The sequence below is a fragment of the Anabrus simplex genome, chromosome 6 (genome assembly GCF_040414725.1).
Source record: "Anabrus simplex isolate iqAnaSimp1 chromosome 6, ASM4041472v1, whole genome shotgun sequence".
Lineage (NCBI taxonomy): Eukaryota > Metazoa > Arthropoda > Insecta > Orthoptera > Tettigoniidae > Anabrus > Anabrus simplex.
Genome location: NC_090270.1, coordinates 74549657 through 74564077, shown reverse-complemented (window position 1 = coordinate 74564077; position 14421 = coordinate 74549657). Strand labels below are relative to the sequence as shown.

Genomic DNA, 14421 nt, shown 5'->3' with positions numbered 1-14421 from the left:
ACGACAGTCCTCCCTCAGGGCAGTGTTTTATGGTCGACACAATCATGCACGACGTGATTGGGTGCCCTTATGTACCCATTTAGTCCAACATTGGGTCACTGTGACATCTGAATGGCCCACATGCCTGACAACTGCACGATATGACCAATTAGCCTCATGCAGTCGCACAACGTGGCCTCTGTCAAATGCTGTCAGTTGGTGAATAGGCTGTCAATGCATCTGTTACTCGGCTGAAACCTGGACGCTCAAAAAGATAGATGCTTGGGTACTGAACAATATAATATAAGAGAGGAGACAACTGAATCAGATTAGGAACAGATAACACACATGGATAAACCATTAGCAGTCAGATGATTGAAGTGATTGAAAGTAAAATACCCTCAATGTCTTTTTATATTTACTTTATGTTGCACTGACACAGACAGGTCTTATGATGATGGTACTGGAAAGGGTTAGCCCCAGTATTTGCCTCCTGTGAAAATGGGAAACCAATAGGGTGATTCAAACCCACTATCTCCTGAACAGCTATGTGGCCAACCTGCATAGCCCAGTGCTTTCCAAACTGGATGTCAATTGAAGGTCTATGGGGTGTCGTAAAGTATCTGGCCTCGGAAAGTGAAAGAAAGTAGCTATGAAATGCTCCCAAATACACTACATTTCACTGTGAATTGAAGAAAGAAATAAAAGATTTAATTTACTACTACCTGATATTACTCACAGATCAACTCAATAATTACTTCCCAGATCTGAACACAAATGCTTATTGCTGGATAAGGAATTTTTTTTCATAGGAAGTTAGTGGACTTACCTAATAATAATAATTGTAAATTTTTTTTACAACTTGTTTTACGTCGCACCAACACAGATAGGTCTTATGGCGACAATGGGACAGGAAAGGGCTAGGAGTGGGAAGGAAGCAGCTGTGGCCTTGATTAAGGTACAGCCCCAGCATTTGCCTGGTGTGAAAATGGGAAACCACGGAAAATCATCTTCAGGGCTGCTGACAGTGGGGTTCGAACCCACGATCTCCCGAATACTGGCCACACTTAGGCGACTGCAACTAGAAGACGACTTGACAGAACTTAAAAATGATAGGAACACCAAGGAGATGATCTGGACAAATTTTGGATATCATTTCAAGAAAAGCTTCTGCATCTGGCTAAACAGGTTTTTGTTGTTTTGTTGTTTTCAACCACATATTCTTGCAAAACGGGATTTTCTGTGATGAACTGTATCAAAGCAGTGAAATGTGGCAGTTTAGAAATGCTGGTTGAAGAAATGCGAGTGGATATATCCCACATCCTTCCAAACATAATTATTTTTATAAGACTCGCCAAGCATGGCTAAAACTAAGGGTCGATATACATGCATTTGTTTTCTTCCTCTTAGAATTGTACGAACATGTTTCTTCTATCTATCTACACAAGTTGCTCTACGTCGCACCAACACAGATAGGTCTTATGGCAACGAAGGGACAGGAATGGGAAGGAAGCGGCCATGGCCTTAATTAAGGTACAGTCCCAACATTTGCCTGGTGTAATAATGGGAAACCATGGAAAACCATCTTTAGGGCTGCCAACAGTTGGGTTCAAACCCACTATCTCCCGAATACTGGATACTGGCTGTACGTAAGCGACTACAGCTATCAAGCTCGGTCGTACATGTTTCTTATACCATGTATAAAATGTGAATAATACAGAGAATATGTCCATTTTATCCATCTTATTAAGGGTGCTTAAGTAGCCTATTAATGTGTGGGATAGGCTATTTGTCAAAAGCACCCTCAAAGAAGGCCAAAAATTAACTTTGTGAAGACATTTTCAAGAACGCAGGACTGCAAGGCTATGAAAAGGCAAATGTGCTGCTGAAGACCAAGCCAAATGAAGAATTATCAAGGAGGTAAACCAGTCACGAGACTTGAATATTGGACCTCATGATGAGAATGTTTAATTTTGCTTAGCATTATTTTCAAAGTTTGCTCTTATTTGTACCAAAATGAAACAATATTTCACATTATGAAGTTAAAACCATTTATTAAGGAAGAGAATAGCTGCCTACTTATATCAGCAGTATAGAATCCAACTCATGATCCAAAATGCTCGGGTTTAGTCCAGGTTGAGGTATGGTAGCCGAGTTTTGAAAGACGATCAAAAATCTTGCCATTCCATGCCACTGTTAGGATATTCTTATAGCGCACACAGTGTCACCAGACAAAATTAAAATTAACTCAGGCATAGGAACCGTCCAATAGATTGTGCTGTTAGATAACAGCAATCACAATGTTGAAATTGGTGGGTAGGCTGCCTAGATGGCACCACTTTGGAAGGCCTTCAAACTCAGTAGTTGAGGCTATATCATTCTAATAATAACTAAATGAAAAAACAAAAAATAAACAAAAAACAAACATTATCATCACTAAAACTTCAACTAGGGATGAAATATGTATGATCTACAAATTTTAAAAATGGTTTTATAAGACAGGCTACTGCCGGGTCATATGATTTATCTAAAATACCATTTTCAATGATATTATTGAAGAATTAGCTACTGGTATGCTAAGAAACAAAACCAATCTCATGACACTACAGCCCTGATGGCCTTAGTTTACCAAGAGACTGCTGCTCGGATGGAAGACCTGTATATTACAAGGGGATGCATGATCAGCATGACGAATCCTCTCGGGTGTTGTTCTTGGCTTTCTGGACTGGGAACACCATCTCCCTGTCAGATAGCTCTTCAGCTGTTCTCACGTAGGATGAGTGGACCTTGTACCTGCCTTCAGATTCAGGTAAAAATCTGACCTGGCAAGGAAGCAAACCTGGGAGCTCCAGGTAAGAGACAGGCTTGTTATCACTAGACCATGGGGGTGGTATTAGATTTGCTACCATCACAAATTGTGCAGTTGGGTCAAATAGAGAACCATTTCATGATATACTGTCTGGATTGAATGAATGTTCTGTTTAAACCTTTCCTTGGAGTAAAAATAACTAGGCAAAATACTGAGTCGTGATTGTTTGCATGAAGATCTGGACAGCACAATGTCCCCAGTCCTATTGTGGAGCAAGATTTTATTGTACTCATTATTACAGGGGAATCATGCAGAAGTATGCATTAGTCTTTATAATATTCCAATAAGGACTTTGTCCAGTCAAACTCCAATTTAGTATGGCATCAGTTGAATTAAAGTCTAGGACAATTTCTTCCCATTTCCTCTGTCTGGTACAAAGGAGTTCTTGTTTCTGCTGTGTAGATGAAAACTGCAGTCTGGTGCTAGGATCTTCACGATAAATGTCTCTGCCATAGTTCATCGGCCAGTGTTGAAAGCAACATCTTGGAGATTCTGAGTGTTCTTTTCAGGAATCTGGTCTAATATTTTCAATAGCCATAGGGTGGATACTGTTACGTACTCCCAAGGAAGTTCCAGCCCATTAGTTTGCACTCGAGTTATGATGGTGGGTTGAAGATAAGGGTCTTATGTCAGCTATAATCAACAACTAAATGAAAAACAATATCATCATAAAATAAACTCTCTTTATTTCTAGAAACAATAAACATGGTATTTACAAACTTCTATATGAAATAATCTCTAATATGGTAGATTCTATTCCTTGGAATATATTAATTAATACCAGTCAAATATGGAAACATCATCTATTCAATATGGAATGTAACAATAAATGAAACTGAGTACAAAACCTCCAGATGAAAAAAATATTTTCCTTTTCTTTCGAATCACACAAAGTAGAACCTCGATTATACGTTCCCGGAAACTACGTTTTCCCGTATTATTAGTTCAAATTACGTGGTCCCGCGAGTATCCTAATTAAATCACGTTGTAAAAATCCTGCATTATCTGTTCCTCGAAGAAAAGATTTCCCGAATCAACCATCCAGAAATTTCAGTTCCATCAACGCTAAATCCTCTATCACGCGTTTTTCAAAAAAACTGTAACTTACGAAAGGACGGCTATGGCATGCTTAAGGATCTTGGTGTTGACATCCTGTAATTGCGGTAATTTGAAGAAGTACTGTAGGCTACTGGAAAAGCCATCGGTGGTGAACTTGCATAAGGGATCATCTTAGCATCGCATTCGGGTAGTATATTGTTTAGAGAATCCTCGGAAATCATAAAGCAGAGTGTGCCCACGGCAATACTGGAAGTTGACAAAGCGCATTTCGGCAGCTCTATTTGAAGACTGAACGAGTTTCGTCAAATGTTCGTACTTGCAAAAAGGCTACATTATGTCCAGGGTTAGATGTTGCATTTTTTTTCTTTTTTCTCCCCCGAATGTATCGCCGAACAGGTTTTCGGCATTTCCCTCAGGGCACTGTATAGTCACTGGGCTTTCAGGCAGGAATTGAAACTACTCCTTCTTAAGTAACACTAATTTAGTATAATATTATCGTATACGATTATGTTTATAAGACTGGGAATATCATGTTTTTTGTGTTAAATTGTTATAAAAGCCGCAGTTGTTTTATTTGCGCACGTTACGTTTTAAAATGGTGTATCATTTCGCACGCGAGGGCGCTTTCCAGCTGTGCTCAAGGTCGCGAATAATCGTAATTTCGGAAATGTTAATGGTATTTTTCCTCTTTCCAATTTGATTGTGATTAGTGACGGGCAGAACTAAATATAATAAATTCGAGAACTTGAGGTTTGATACTTTCGAAACCATATTCTCGAGTTCAACATAACCTTTAAATGTCGATGTAGGCCTAATTTACGCGGTACAAGATTTCCATAAACTGACTAGGAACAGTATACCAGTGACCAAATTACAATGGAACATAAAAAAATAAAAATAAAAAGGGGCTTTTGCCATCATGTTGGACACTTTTGTATCTAATGTGGTTTATTTTATTACATTAGAGAATGAAAGTCTACATTGTTGTTTGGCTTGGCGTTATGGGTATTAGATTTTTCGAAGAGTTTGGCTGATCAAAGTTGCTGAACTGAAAGAAGTTTTCAAAGGAATATGACGAAGTTTTCAGAGGAAACTGACGAAGTTTCCCCGGTAAAACTGATTGTAAAGTTTTGAGATTTTAAAGTTGCATATCGGTGATAAGCGTTTTAAGCCAGCCGCGCAGTCTAACTTGCCTGCCTCTCACCCGGAAGAACCCGGGTTCGATTACTGACCAGGTCAGGCATTTTTACCTGGATATGAGGGCTGGTTCCAGGTTCAGTCATTCTACGATTACGGTACCTTTAATTGAGGAGCTATTAATGGTGATACGGCGTCACCGGTCTAGAGAGCCAGGAATAACGGCCGAGAGGCCTTCGGACCGAGAGCGGTCGCTTGGTAGGCGGAAGGCCCATTGGGGCTATAGTCTGGTTTGATTTAGGGGCGTTTGTAAGATTATAAGTATTTCATTTTTGTGATGTTTAAACAAATTGTTGATGGTTCATTCGTTCCCGGATTTTCCGTTTTCCCATGTTGTACTTTTTTTTCCGGGGTCCCTCCAAAAACAGAGAATCGAGGTTCCACTGTATTTAGTATATTAATAACAGTAAAAATATGGGATGTATCTGTTAGACCACCTGAATTTCAACAGAAAATACTATATTCTTATATTCCTGTTGCAGCTGCATCTGTCCCTAATATCAATAACGGTAATACATGGGAGTGCAACAATTAGGCCCACCCAGCATTAGAAAACTAGCAATATCAAAATATGGAACTATTCAATTAACATAACTTTTTAAATCACTAAAGATTTAAAAAAAGTTAATTGACATGTTCATCTCTCATTCTTGATAAATAAGGCAAGACAATAGATAAATATGGCAAGACAATACAGTATTTACTACAGTGAGCTTTCAGCCAAAAATTTGTGGAAAACTTTCCATGCACACAATTACAAACAACTCTAATTTGACACATACTGTAATTCCTGCCTTTGTGTGACTACTCCCTGGCATTAAATATGTTCAGACAATATGCTGTTCATCATACATTTGTCTGTCCTTAATACAGTTGTAAGATTCCAAGGACAAAGGAAATCTGAAACATAGTTTCCTCAGGATTACACAAGTACACAGTTCAATTAAAGTAGTTCTGTGTTGTCAGTCAATTGTACAGTTTGCCGTAGTAATTCAAATTTACTGCATACCATGTTGCCTGCATTTGAACTTAAAAAGAAAGAGAAGGAGATTCCACACATATCTATACCGTTATATTACCACAATGGATGGCTTTTCTACACATCTCCAATGTACTCGTGCATGGCGATATTTCTGAGCGTATCCGTAGAATCCTGCAGCCTGCTGGCAAAAGATGAGTGGGGACTTCCCGAAGAATCACAGCGATAATGCACAACCAATAACGTGCTAACTCAACTTGCCTGCTGGCAGTCAGAGCTAATGAGCATGTATCTGCTCTTAGCTTTGTAAGTGATTGATTTTCTTTTGAAGGCTTATCAGCTGACTACTGAACAGCATTTTCTTTTGTGTGTGTGTGTGTGTGTGTGTGCGCGCGCGCGTGCATGTGGTTTTTTTTCTGTTGCAGATTCTTAAAGCACAAATTTACTGGAAGCGTAAGAAGGGAATTTTGTGATAAGTTTCCCCATGCACGACATCCAACCCATGATGGAATTAATAATATTACTGTATCCATAGACCTTCAATATTGAAAATCTCTAGAAATTTTGGACTTCATCCAAAATTAATCAAATTGATAGAACTCACCTTTATAAACACAAAATCTAAAGTCAAGTTCAGAGGAGAATTTTCCTCATAAAAACATGTTTACGACTGGGAGATTGCCTGTCACCACTGTTGTTCAACTGTGCCTTGGATTATATAATAAGAGAATGGTACAAGGATAACTCAAACAACATCAAACTTGGAAGATCCTAATACAATGTAAGTTTAAACTCCCTGGGAATCGCTGATGACCTTACTCTCCTGTCCAAAAAGATTCAGGAAGCCCGACAAGTGAAATGACTACCGGAAATAGCGTAGAAAATCGGCCTCAGAATATCCTTCGGTAAGACAAGGAATCATGTTAACCGACCCACCACTTGTAAATAAAATCACAATAGCTGAACAGGAAATTAAAATTGACAAATTTAAATATTTAGAAGAAATAATAACATAATGTTATAATCTCAATGAAAAGCAGATATGGCATAACACAGTAAATAAACTGACCAGAGAACAATATATCTCCAAGATCACATACAATAACAAAATGCCTCTCAATATAGCCACAATATTAAAACACTATAAAACAGTTACACAACCAAAAATAAAATACACAAGTGAAACCATTTTCAAAACAACTAGCACTGCACAAATAGACAATACTCAAGATTGTAAGAATAATCAGAACATGCATAAACAAAAACTACCAAGAAAATGGACACTGGAGACTATCTTCTAATGAAACAGTCTACAAAGAAATGGAACCAGTAATGAGCACTATCAAGAAGAAACAAATCTCATTCTTTGGACATCAACTCACGACACTAGAGAAAAGGATCATCAAGAGATTCACTAAAAATTATGGAACAGTAAGAGCAACATTAGATGGATTTCAGAAATCAATGAAAATATGAAGGAACTACAACTTTACAAAAATTAATTAAAAATTAAAAAAACAGACAAAATCATGAAACGTGCAGACAAACAAACCAGACTACAAACCAAGATCAACAGACAGTGGGATGGATTTAAGTTCAGATAAAAAAAAGAAAGAAAGTTAAGATCCAAGAAAATGAAGAAATGTTGAGCTAACAGAAAAGTGCAAAACCCTTTTTATAAAATTGACTTAAGTCATCCAATTATGGCCATAAAATTTAAATAAATAAATAATATTATTGGTTTAACGTCCCACTAATTACTTTAATAGTTTTCAGAGACTGGAGATGTTGGAATTTTTACCCAGATGAGTTTTTATACATGCCAGTAAATCTACTGACACGAGGCTGGCGTATCTGAGCACCTTCAAATACCAGCAGACTGAGCCGGGATCAGACCCACCAACTTGATCTCACGTGGCCAGCGCTCTACTGCCTGAGCTACACTGCCCAGTATGTGATGGAATAAAATAAGAACAATAATTGTGAATATTCAAATGTGTAGGTTCAATGTTAAATCAGGAAGCTGTTAGGGAACAAACAATGCTAATGGATGAAGAGCCCCAGGATATTCAAAAATGACTAGAGCAATCTCCGAGGAAATCCTTAAGGAAACCTGTGCAACAAGCTGATGTTTCATATTTTATTGCACAGAAGAAAATGGAAATTTAGACTGTATAATGTGCAAAGTTTAAGTCAAAGAGATCTTGCTGCTAGAATACACTACTGCAATTTGTTTCTTCAATCTGTGAACAGTGGTAATTTAAACCCTGCATTGGCATTGCTTTGCAGTTTCATTTGAACGGACTGGAAAATTCACAAAATAACAGATATTGGTCCCGTGAAAATCTACGGCTAAGTCATGACACTTTATGTCGCAAAAGTTTTTTTTGGTGCACCATTAGTGCAAAAAGAATAATAAGGATAATGTCCGGCTCCATGGCTAAATGGTTAGTGTGCTAGCCTTTAGTCACAGGGGTCCTGGGTTCGATTCCCGGCAGGGTCGGGAATTTTAACCATAATTGGTTAATTCCCCTGGCACGGGGACTGGGTGTATGTGTCGACTTCATAATTACTTCATCTTCATCACGACGCGCAGGTCGCCTACAGGAGTCAAATCAAAAGACCAGAACCTGGTGAGCCGAAGTCCTCGGACACCTCCCGGCACTAAAAGCCATACAACATTTTATTTCAATAAGGCCAATTTTCTACTCAAGGGATCATAAATTCTGTCCGTTATATTGAGTTGATCCTGAATGATCTTTTTCCACAAGTGAGTGAGTAAGAAACAAGGCATGGATACTTCCAACAAGATGGGGCTGCAGCTCATACTGCATTTAACTTAATGACTGCAGTGTGCAATGTTTTCAGGGAATGAATAATTAGCGCAGGTTTATGGCCAGCCTGCAGTCCTGATTTAATGCAGCGCAACTCTTATTTGTGAGGTGTTTTAATAATCCACACATGATAGAAGAATTCAAAGACGCAATCTGTAGTGAAATTCTCAAAATACCTGTGGCTGAGGTGCAAAGGGTAAACAGGAATATCATTTTACACTACAACGTATGTCTACAGGCTAATGGAGAGCATTTCCAGCATTTGCTGTAATGTGGTAAACAGTTTGGCATTTTTATTTTAAATTGAATTATTCCATAGCAGTTGATTTTACTATAGGAAGGCATGCAGCTGGTGTCAGCTGCAACGCTTGTGATATCCAGCGGTTATTGTGCGCAAGAACTGAATACATTCACAAATATCATGCTGTAAATGCTACAAACTTTTTAACCATACAGATGAAGTTATTCAAGTTACTTTCAGATCAGTTGTCAGACCTTGTTATTAAAACAATATTGAACATTTTAAAAGATTTATAATTAATTTTTTTTAAACAGCTAACTGAGATTCATTTAAATCCTGCATAAGTTCCCATTGCCTGTAGTGGAGGGGGGCAATGTTATTTAACTTAAAGCTAGATATTTAATTTCCAGGATTTCAATTATTCTCTTCAAAGCTACCACATAAAAATAAAGACATCTTGGAATACTTGTACAATTTAGCCAGCTAAGAATCCTCCATCAACGGGCAATGTTGTTCCACTGATCATGGAGGCTTTGTCACTGAGAAGAAATAAGATGGCATGAACCACCTCATCAACCTCTGAAACAAAAATCCTTATAAGAAACATTTACCATTATTTTGAGAAACTACACCATATACACAGAATATTAATGTAAATGAAAGCAAAACCAATCTACTATATTATTAACAGTAAAACATGTAATAATACCCAACCAGTATTAGAAAAATTAACAATTTCAGAAATTGTGATTGATTTCAGAAATGGCAATTGACTGACTGACTGATTAATGTTTTATTTATAATAATGTTACTGATTTTATGTCCCACTAACTGCATATTTCTGATTTCCAGAGATGCCTTTTAATTTATTCTGGCAAGATTAAGATCAGATGGCCTTCTTTTATATCCAGGCAGATTTATGCTACATGTTTCATATACAAATACTGTAAGAATTCTTAATTAAGCATGTGTTAAGCAAGATGGCAGATAATTAATAATATATAACCAATTTACACAAAGAAAATATATAAAAACTAACAAAAATATTGAACTCATGAGGGAACTGTAGCCCTGAAGAGTACAGCCAGTACATGCTGGTACACATCAGTGATCACAGCCAGCGACTGTCTTGTCTCGCCTTCTGCACATTCTGCTCTCCACTGTCTCCCTACTCCTCGTACGGCTGACAACAGCTGCGCATACAGGAAGATGAGTCCTGTTCTATACAGTCAAGTTCTTCACGACGGATGGCTATTCCACATTCGGATAAGCACCCTGGATTTGTTGTTTTTTATGGCCGCTTGCAACATTATTGCAGCCCTTATTAATGCCAATTGCCAACTGTTGTATTGGTGTAGAGTTGTTTTGCTGCCGCAAACACAATGGGACGTTTGATTTTTTGATAGTTTTCGAAGAAATCAGGAAGCTACACAGCTTTCTGATAAAGAGAAAGATAAAGACAATGTTTGATGCAATTTTGGAGGAAATGTGTGCAGTTGCTCAGGAAGAAGCTGGTTTGTTCATTCAGAAGACGGAAATGCCGTCGGGAAGGGACACCATCATCGAAAAAGTGTAAACATAAAGATGAGTTTAACGAATACAACATGTCTTGTGATGGCCAAGGACGACCTTGTAAATCAGTGGAAGATTATGATTCCGAATCATTGTTGGACATGTATCAAAAAATAAAGGAATGAGGATCTATGTAAACTGATGGAAGTTTGAAAAGATTCAGAGACAAATTTATGCTGTCATCAAACATGTTGAACACAATAGAGAAATTAGAAAATGTGCAATTGTTCAAGTTTATCTGGAAGAACAGTTCACAAAGGCAAGGATGCACTATTTATATGTCACAAAATCAGACAATGAGTGTTGTATTGGTGTAGAGTTGTTTTGCTGCCGCAAACACAATGGGACGTTTGATTTTTTGATAGTTTTCGAAGAAATGAATCAAAAGTTTGGACCTAGGGTAGAAGAAAATATCAATGCACACATGGATGCCTTCAAATGTGTGTCACTGAATGGTCATCTTCCCAGAAGATGGGGAAAGCTCATGTACAAGACTGGTTCCAAAACATTTTCCATCCACAATTAAAAGAAGATGGAAGAAACCTTTTTCTCTTGGAATCATTAGTAGTCAAGGCTACAATACACAACTTTAATATCTGATGAACAAACATGTGCAAAATTAAGAAATACCAAAAGGAAGTATGTATCTTTGTTAGGCGTGTGATTTTGGGCTCTTTGACAACTAAAGTATTTAGTCTGAGGAACAGTAAACATTTGCCGAGTACGGAATTTACAAGGCCAGACAAAATTAAAACCCTTAAACAGACTTTTCATTTTAGCTAGTCAAACACTAGCGTATAACCAATTACAAGCTAGCTGACTGTTTTGTACTAATGCTGAAACATGCTAATAATTTTTATTTATTTTAGAATTATCTTTACGTCGCACTGACACAGATAGGATAGGAATGGGCTAGGAGTGGGAAGAAAGCAGCCTCGACCTTAATCATTCCCGAGTGGAACATGGATATATCCGGAGCCAATCTGTTGTCCAACGAGCGGAGAACGATATATCCGGGTATAGCTTTTATTCAAAATTGGCGCCGATTGTCACTGTAGTAGTTAATGCTAGGCTCAAAAGAAGGCAGCACCATGCAGATACAGGTTTGATGGTTAACTTATCACTGCTAGAGACCTCTGTGACTTCATAAATATTTGCAGCCATCTGTTGATTCAGATGCGCACACGTGACAATCCGTAGGCGTTATAGTGTGTTGGTTTTTCAGTTACATTTGTTTGATTCTTTTCACATAATGTCCAGGAAAAGACTACGGATTGATGACGATATAGTATCTGCTTTGGAAGTGAGTGATGATCATATTTCAGATATTAGTTTTTCTGACAGTGATAGTCAAATAAGTAAAACTGACGAGTGTGAGAGCAAGAACAGCACAAGTGACAGTGTGGCGTCTGAAGGCGACGATGACTCAGACTGGAAAGATGTGTCCGATAGGGATCCGGGGCCTAGTCATAGGGTTCCTTTGTTAAGTATAAACCCTGGTCCAGTTCTTCTGTCTAGTTTTGGCAGTAATACAGAGCCTGTAGAGTAATTTGAGCTATTTTTCGACGATGACTTGATAAATATAATTTGTGAAGAAACCTGTCTCTACGGTGACATAAAGAAACAAAAGAACACCACCGTTACACAGAAGACAAGGCTAAATGAATGGAAACATCCTCAAAACTCGGACATAAAAATCACTCTTAAGAGTTGTGATAAACATGGGGCTTAACCCCCTCACAGATATTACTGAGTATTTCTCTAAGGCATGGGTTAGTAATGTACCATTCTTTACGGATGTATTTCTCCGTGATGAATTTTTACTCCTGTTTTGGAATCTACATTTCGCACACCTTCCCCAAAATCAAGATCATTTCAGAAAAATTCAGTATGTAGAGTCTGTCATTAATAAAATCAGAGAAAATTGTATGCTTCATTATACACCCGGTGAAAAGATTTCTATTGATGAGAGTACGATATCCTTCAAGGGAAGAGTTTCATTTAAAGTTTACAACCCAATGAAGCCCACAACATTTGGGCTCAAAATGTTTGTTCTGTTTGACAGTAGTAACGGGTATGTGTACCATTTTCAAACCTTACACTGGTAAAGATAATAATAATTTCGTGTGGCTATTACTAGCCGAGTGCAGCCCTTGTAAGGCAGACCCTCCGATGAGGGTGGGCGGCATCTGCCATGTGTAGGAAACTGCGTGTTATTGTGGTGGAGGATAGTGTTATGTGTGGTGTGTGAGTTGCAGGAATGTTGGGGACAGCACAAACACCCAGTCCCCGGGCCAATGGAATTAGCCAATGAAGGTTAAAATCCCCGACCCGGCCGGGAATCGAACCCGGGACCCTCTGAACCGAAGGCCAGTACGCTGACAATTCAGCCAACGAGTCGGACACTGGTAAAGATGAAACTAGTTCAGACCTTCTAAAAACCACTCAAATTGTTACTGCTCTCGTTGCTTCTCTCACCAAAGATCCCAAGAACCCTCCTTCTGGCTATCACGTATATACTGACAGGTATTATACCTCACCACAATTAGCTGACCAAATCCTATCTATGAATACCGTATACTAACAACAGGTACAGTCATGCCATTCCGTATGGACATGCCACATCAGCTCCAAAAGAAAATTTGAGCAAGATGAAACAAGGGGACATAATTTATTTTCATAAAGAATCTAAATGTGCTCTGGCATGGAAAGATGAAGGACAGCATTCATGTTGAGTATTAGCCACAAAGGGTCAAAGACAGATGTTACATCAGTACCCTCCAAATACCCAAACAAGCCCCCGATAGACAAACCCAATATGACGGTAGACTACATGAAACACATGGATGGTGTGCATCGTAGTGATAACTATACAGCCTCTTACCACTTCATGCATAGAACAATAAAGTGGTACAGAAAAATGTTCTTCTAGCTCCTTGAGATAAGCATTATCAACTCATATCTGCTCTATGTCATGGTCCAGAAAAACTGTAACTCAGAACCAATTACACATAGAAAGTTCAGGCAACGACTTAAGTCCCTGGTCCTCAAACAGGTGACTTCCAAGCAAAAAGGGGCTCTCTTGGTCCCCCTGAAGAACATCTGAATGGACTACTTCACTTTATGGCCAGGAGGGAGAAAGGTTCCATAGCTTGCGTAGTGTGTATTAAAAAAGAGCTATGCAAGGAAATAATTTATTACTGCAAAACCTGCAGCCAGAAGCCTGTTTTGCATCCCAATAGATGCTTTGAGGTGTACCACACTTCACGACATTTCCAAAAAGCCATAAAAGTGTTGTGTGTTTTGTAGAAAAATTGTATAGCGTATATATGTAAAATGCAGTATCTTGTGCCGTTAATGCACTAAATGTAAGGACATAAAATAAGAAAATTCAACTTACAACCAACAGATGCTGTTCAACCTTCCCGTACCAACAGGTAAACGTAATACAGCTGTGGTATAATTAAATTTAGTGCATGAAAAATATATTCTACGTATTTTAAAATTTGAAAAAAAAAAAATCCGTTCAAAGCCACAAAAACATCTGCTTGGTGTGAAGATGAGAAACCACAGAAAACCATCTTCAGGGCTGCCAACAGTGGGGTTTGAAACCACTATCTCCTGAATGCAAGCTAACAGCTACAGCTACGTGATCCAAACCGCACAACTACTCACTTGGTCATGTTACACA

General features: G+C 38.3%; 1 protein-coding gene across 1 annotated transcript in view; it reads right to left on the bottom strand.

The window, feature by feature from the left end:
- Positions 1–3511: 3511 nt before the first annotated feature.
- The window catches only part of LOC136876142 (L-xylulose reductase), a 102039-nt gene continuing 91129 nt past the window's right edge, over positions 3512–14421 (bottom strand). Inside the window, exon 5 of the mRNA XM_067149849.2 lies at positions 3512–9737. Coding sequence (XP_067005950.2) covers positions 9634–9737 — 104 coding nt within the window. The 3' untranslated portion in view covers positions 3512–9633. The remainder of the gene's footprint in view (positions 9738–14421) is intronic.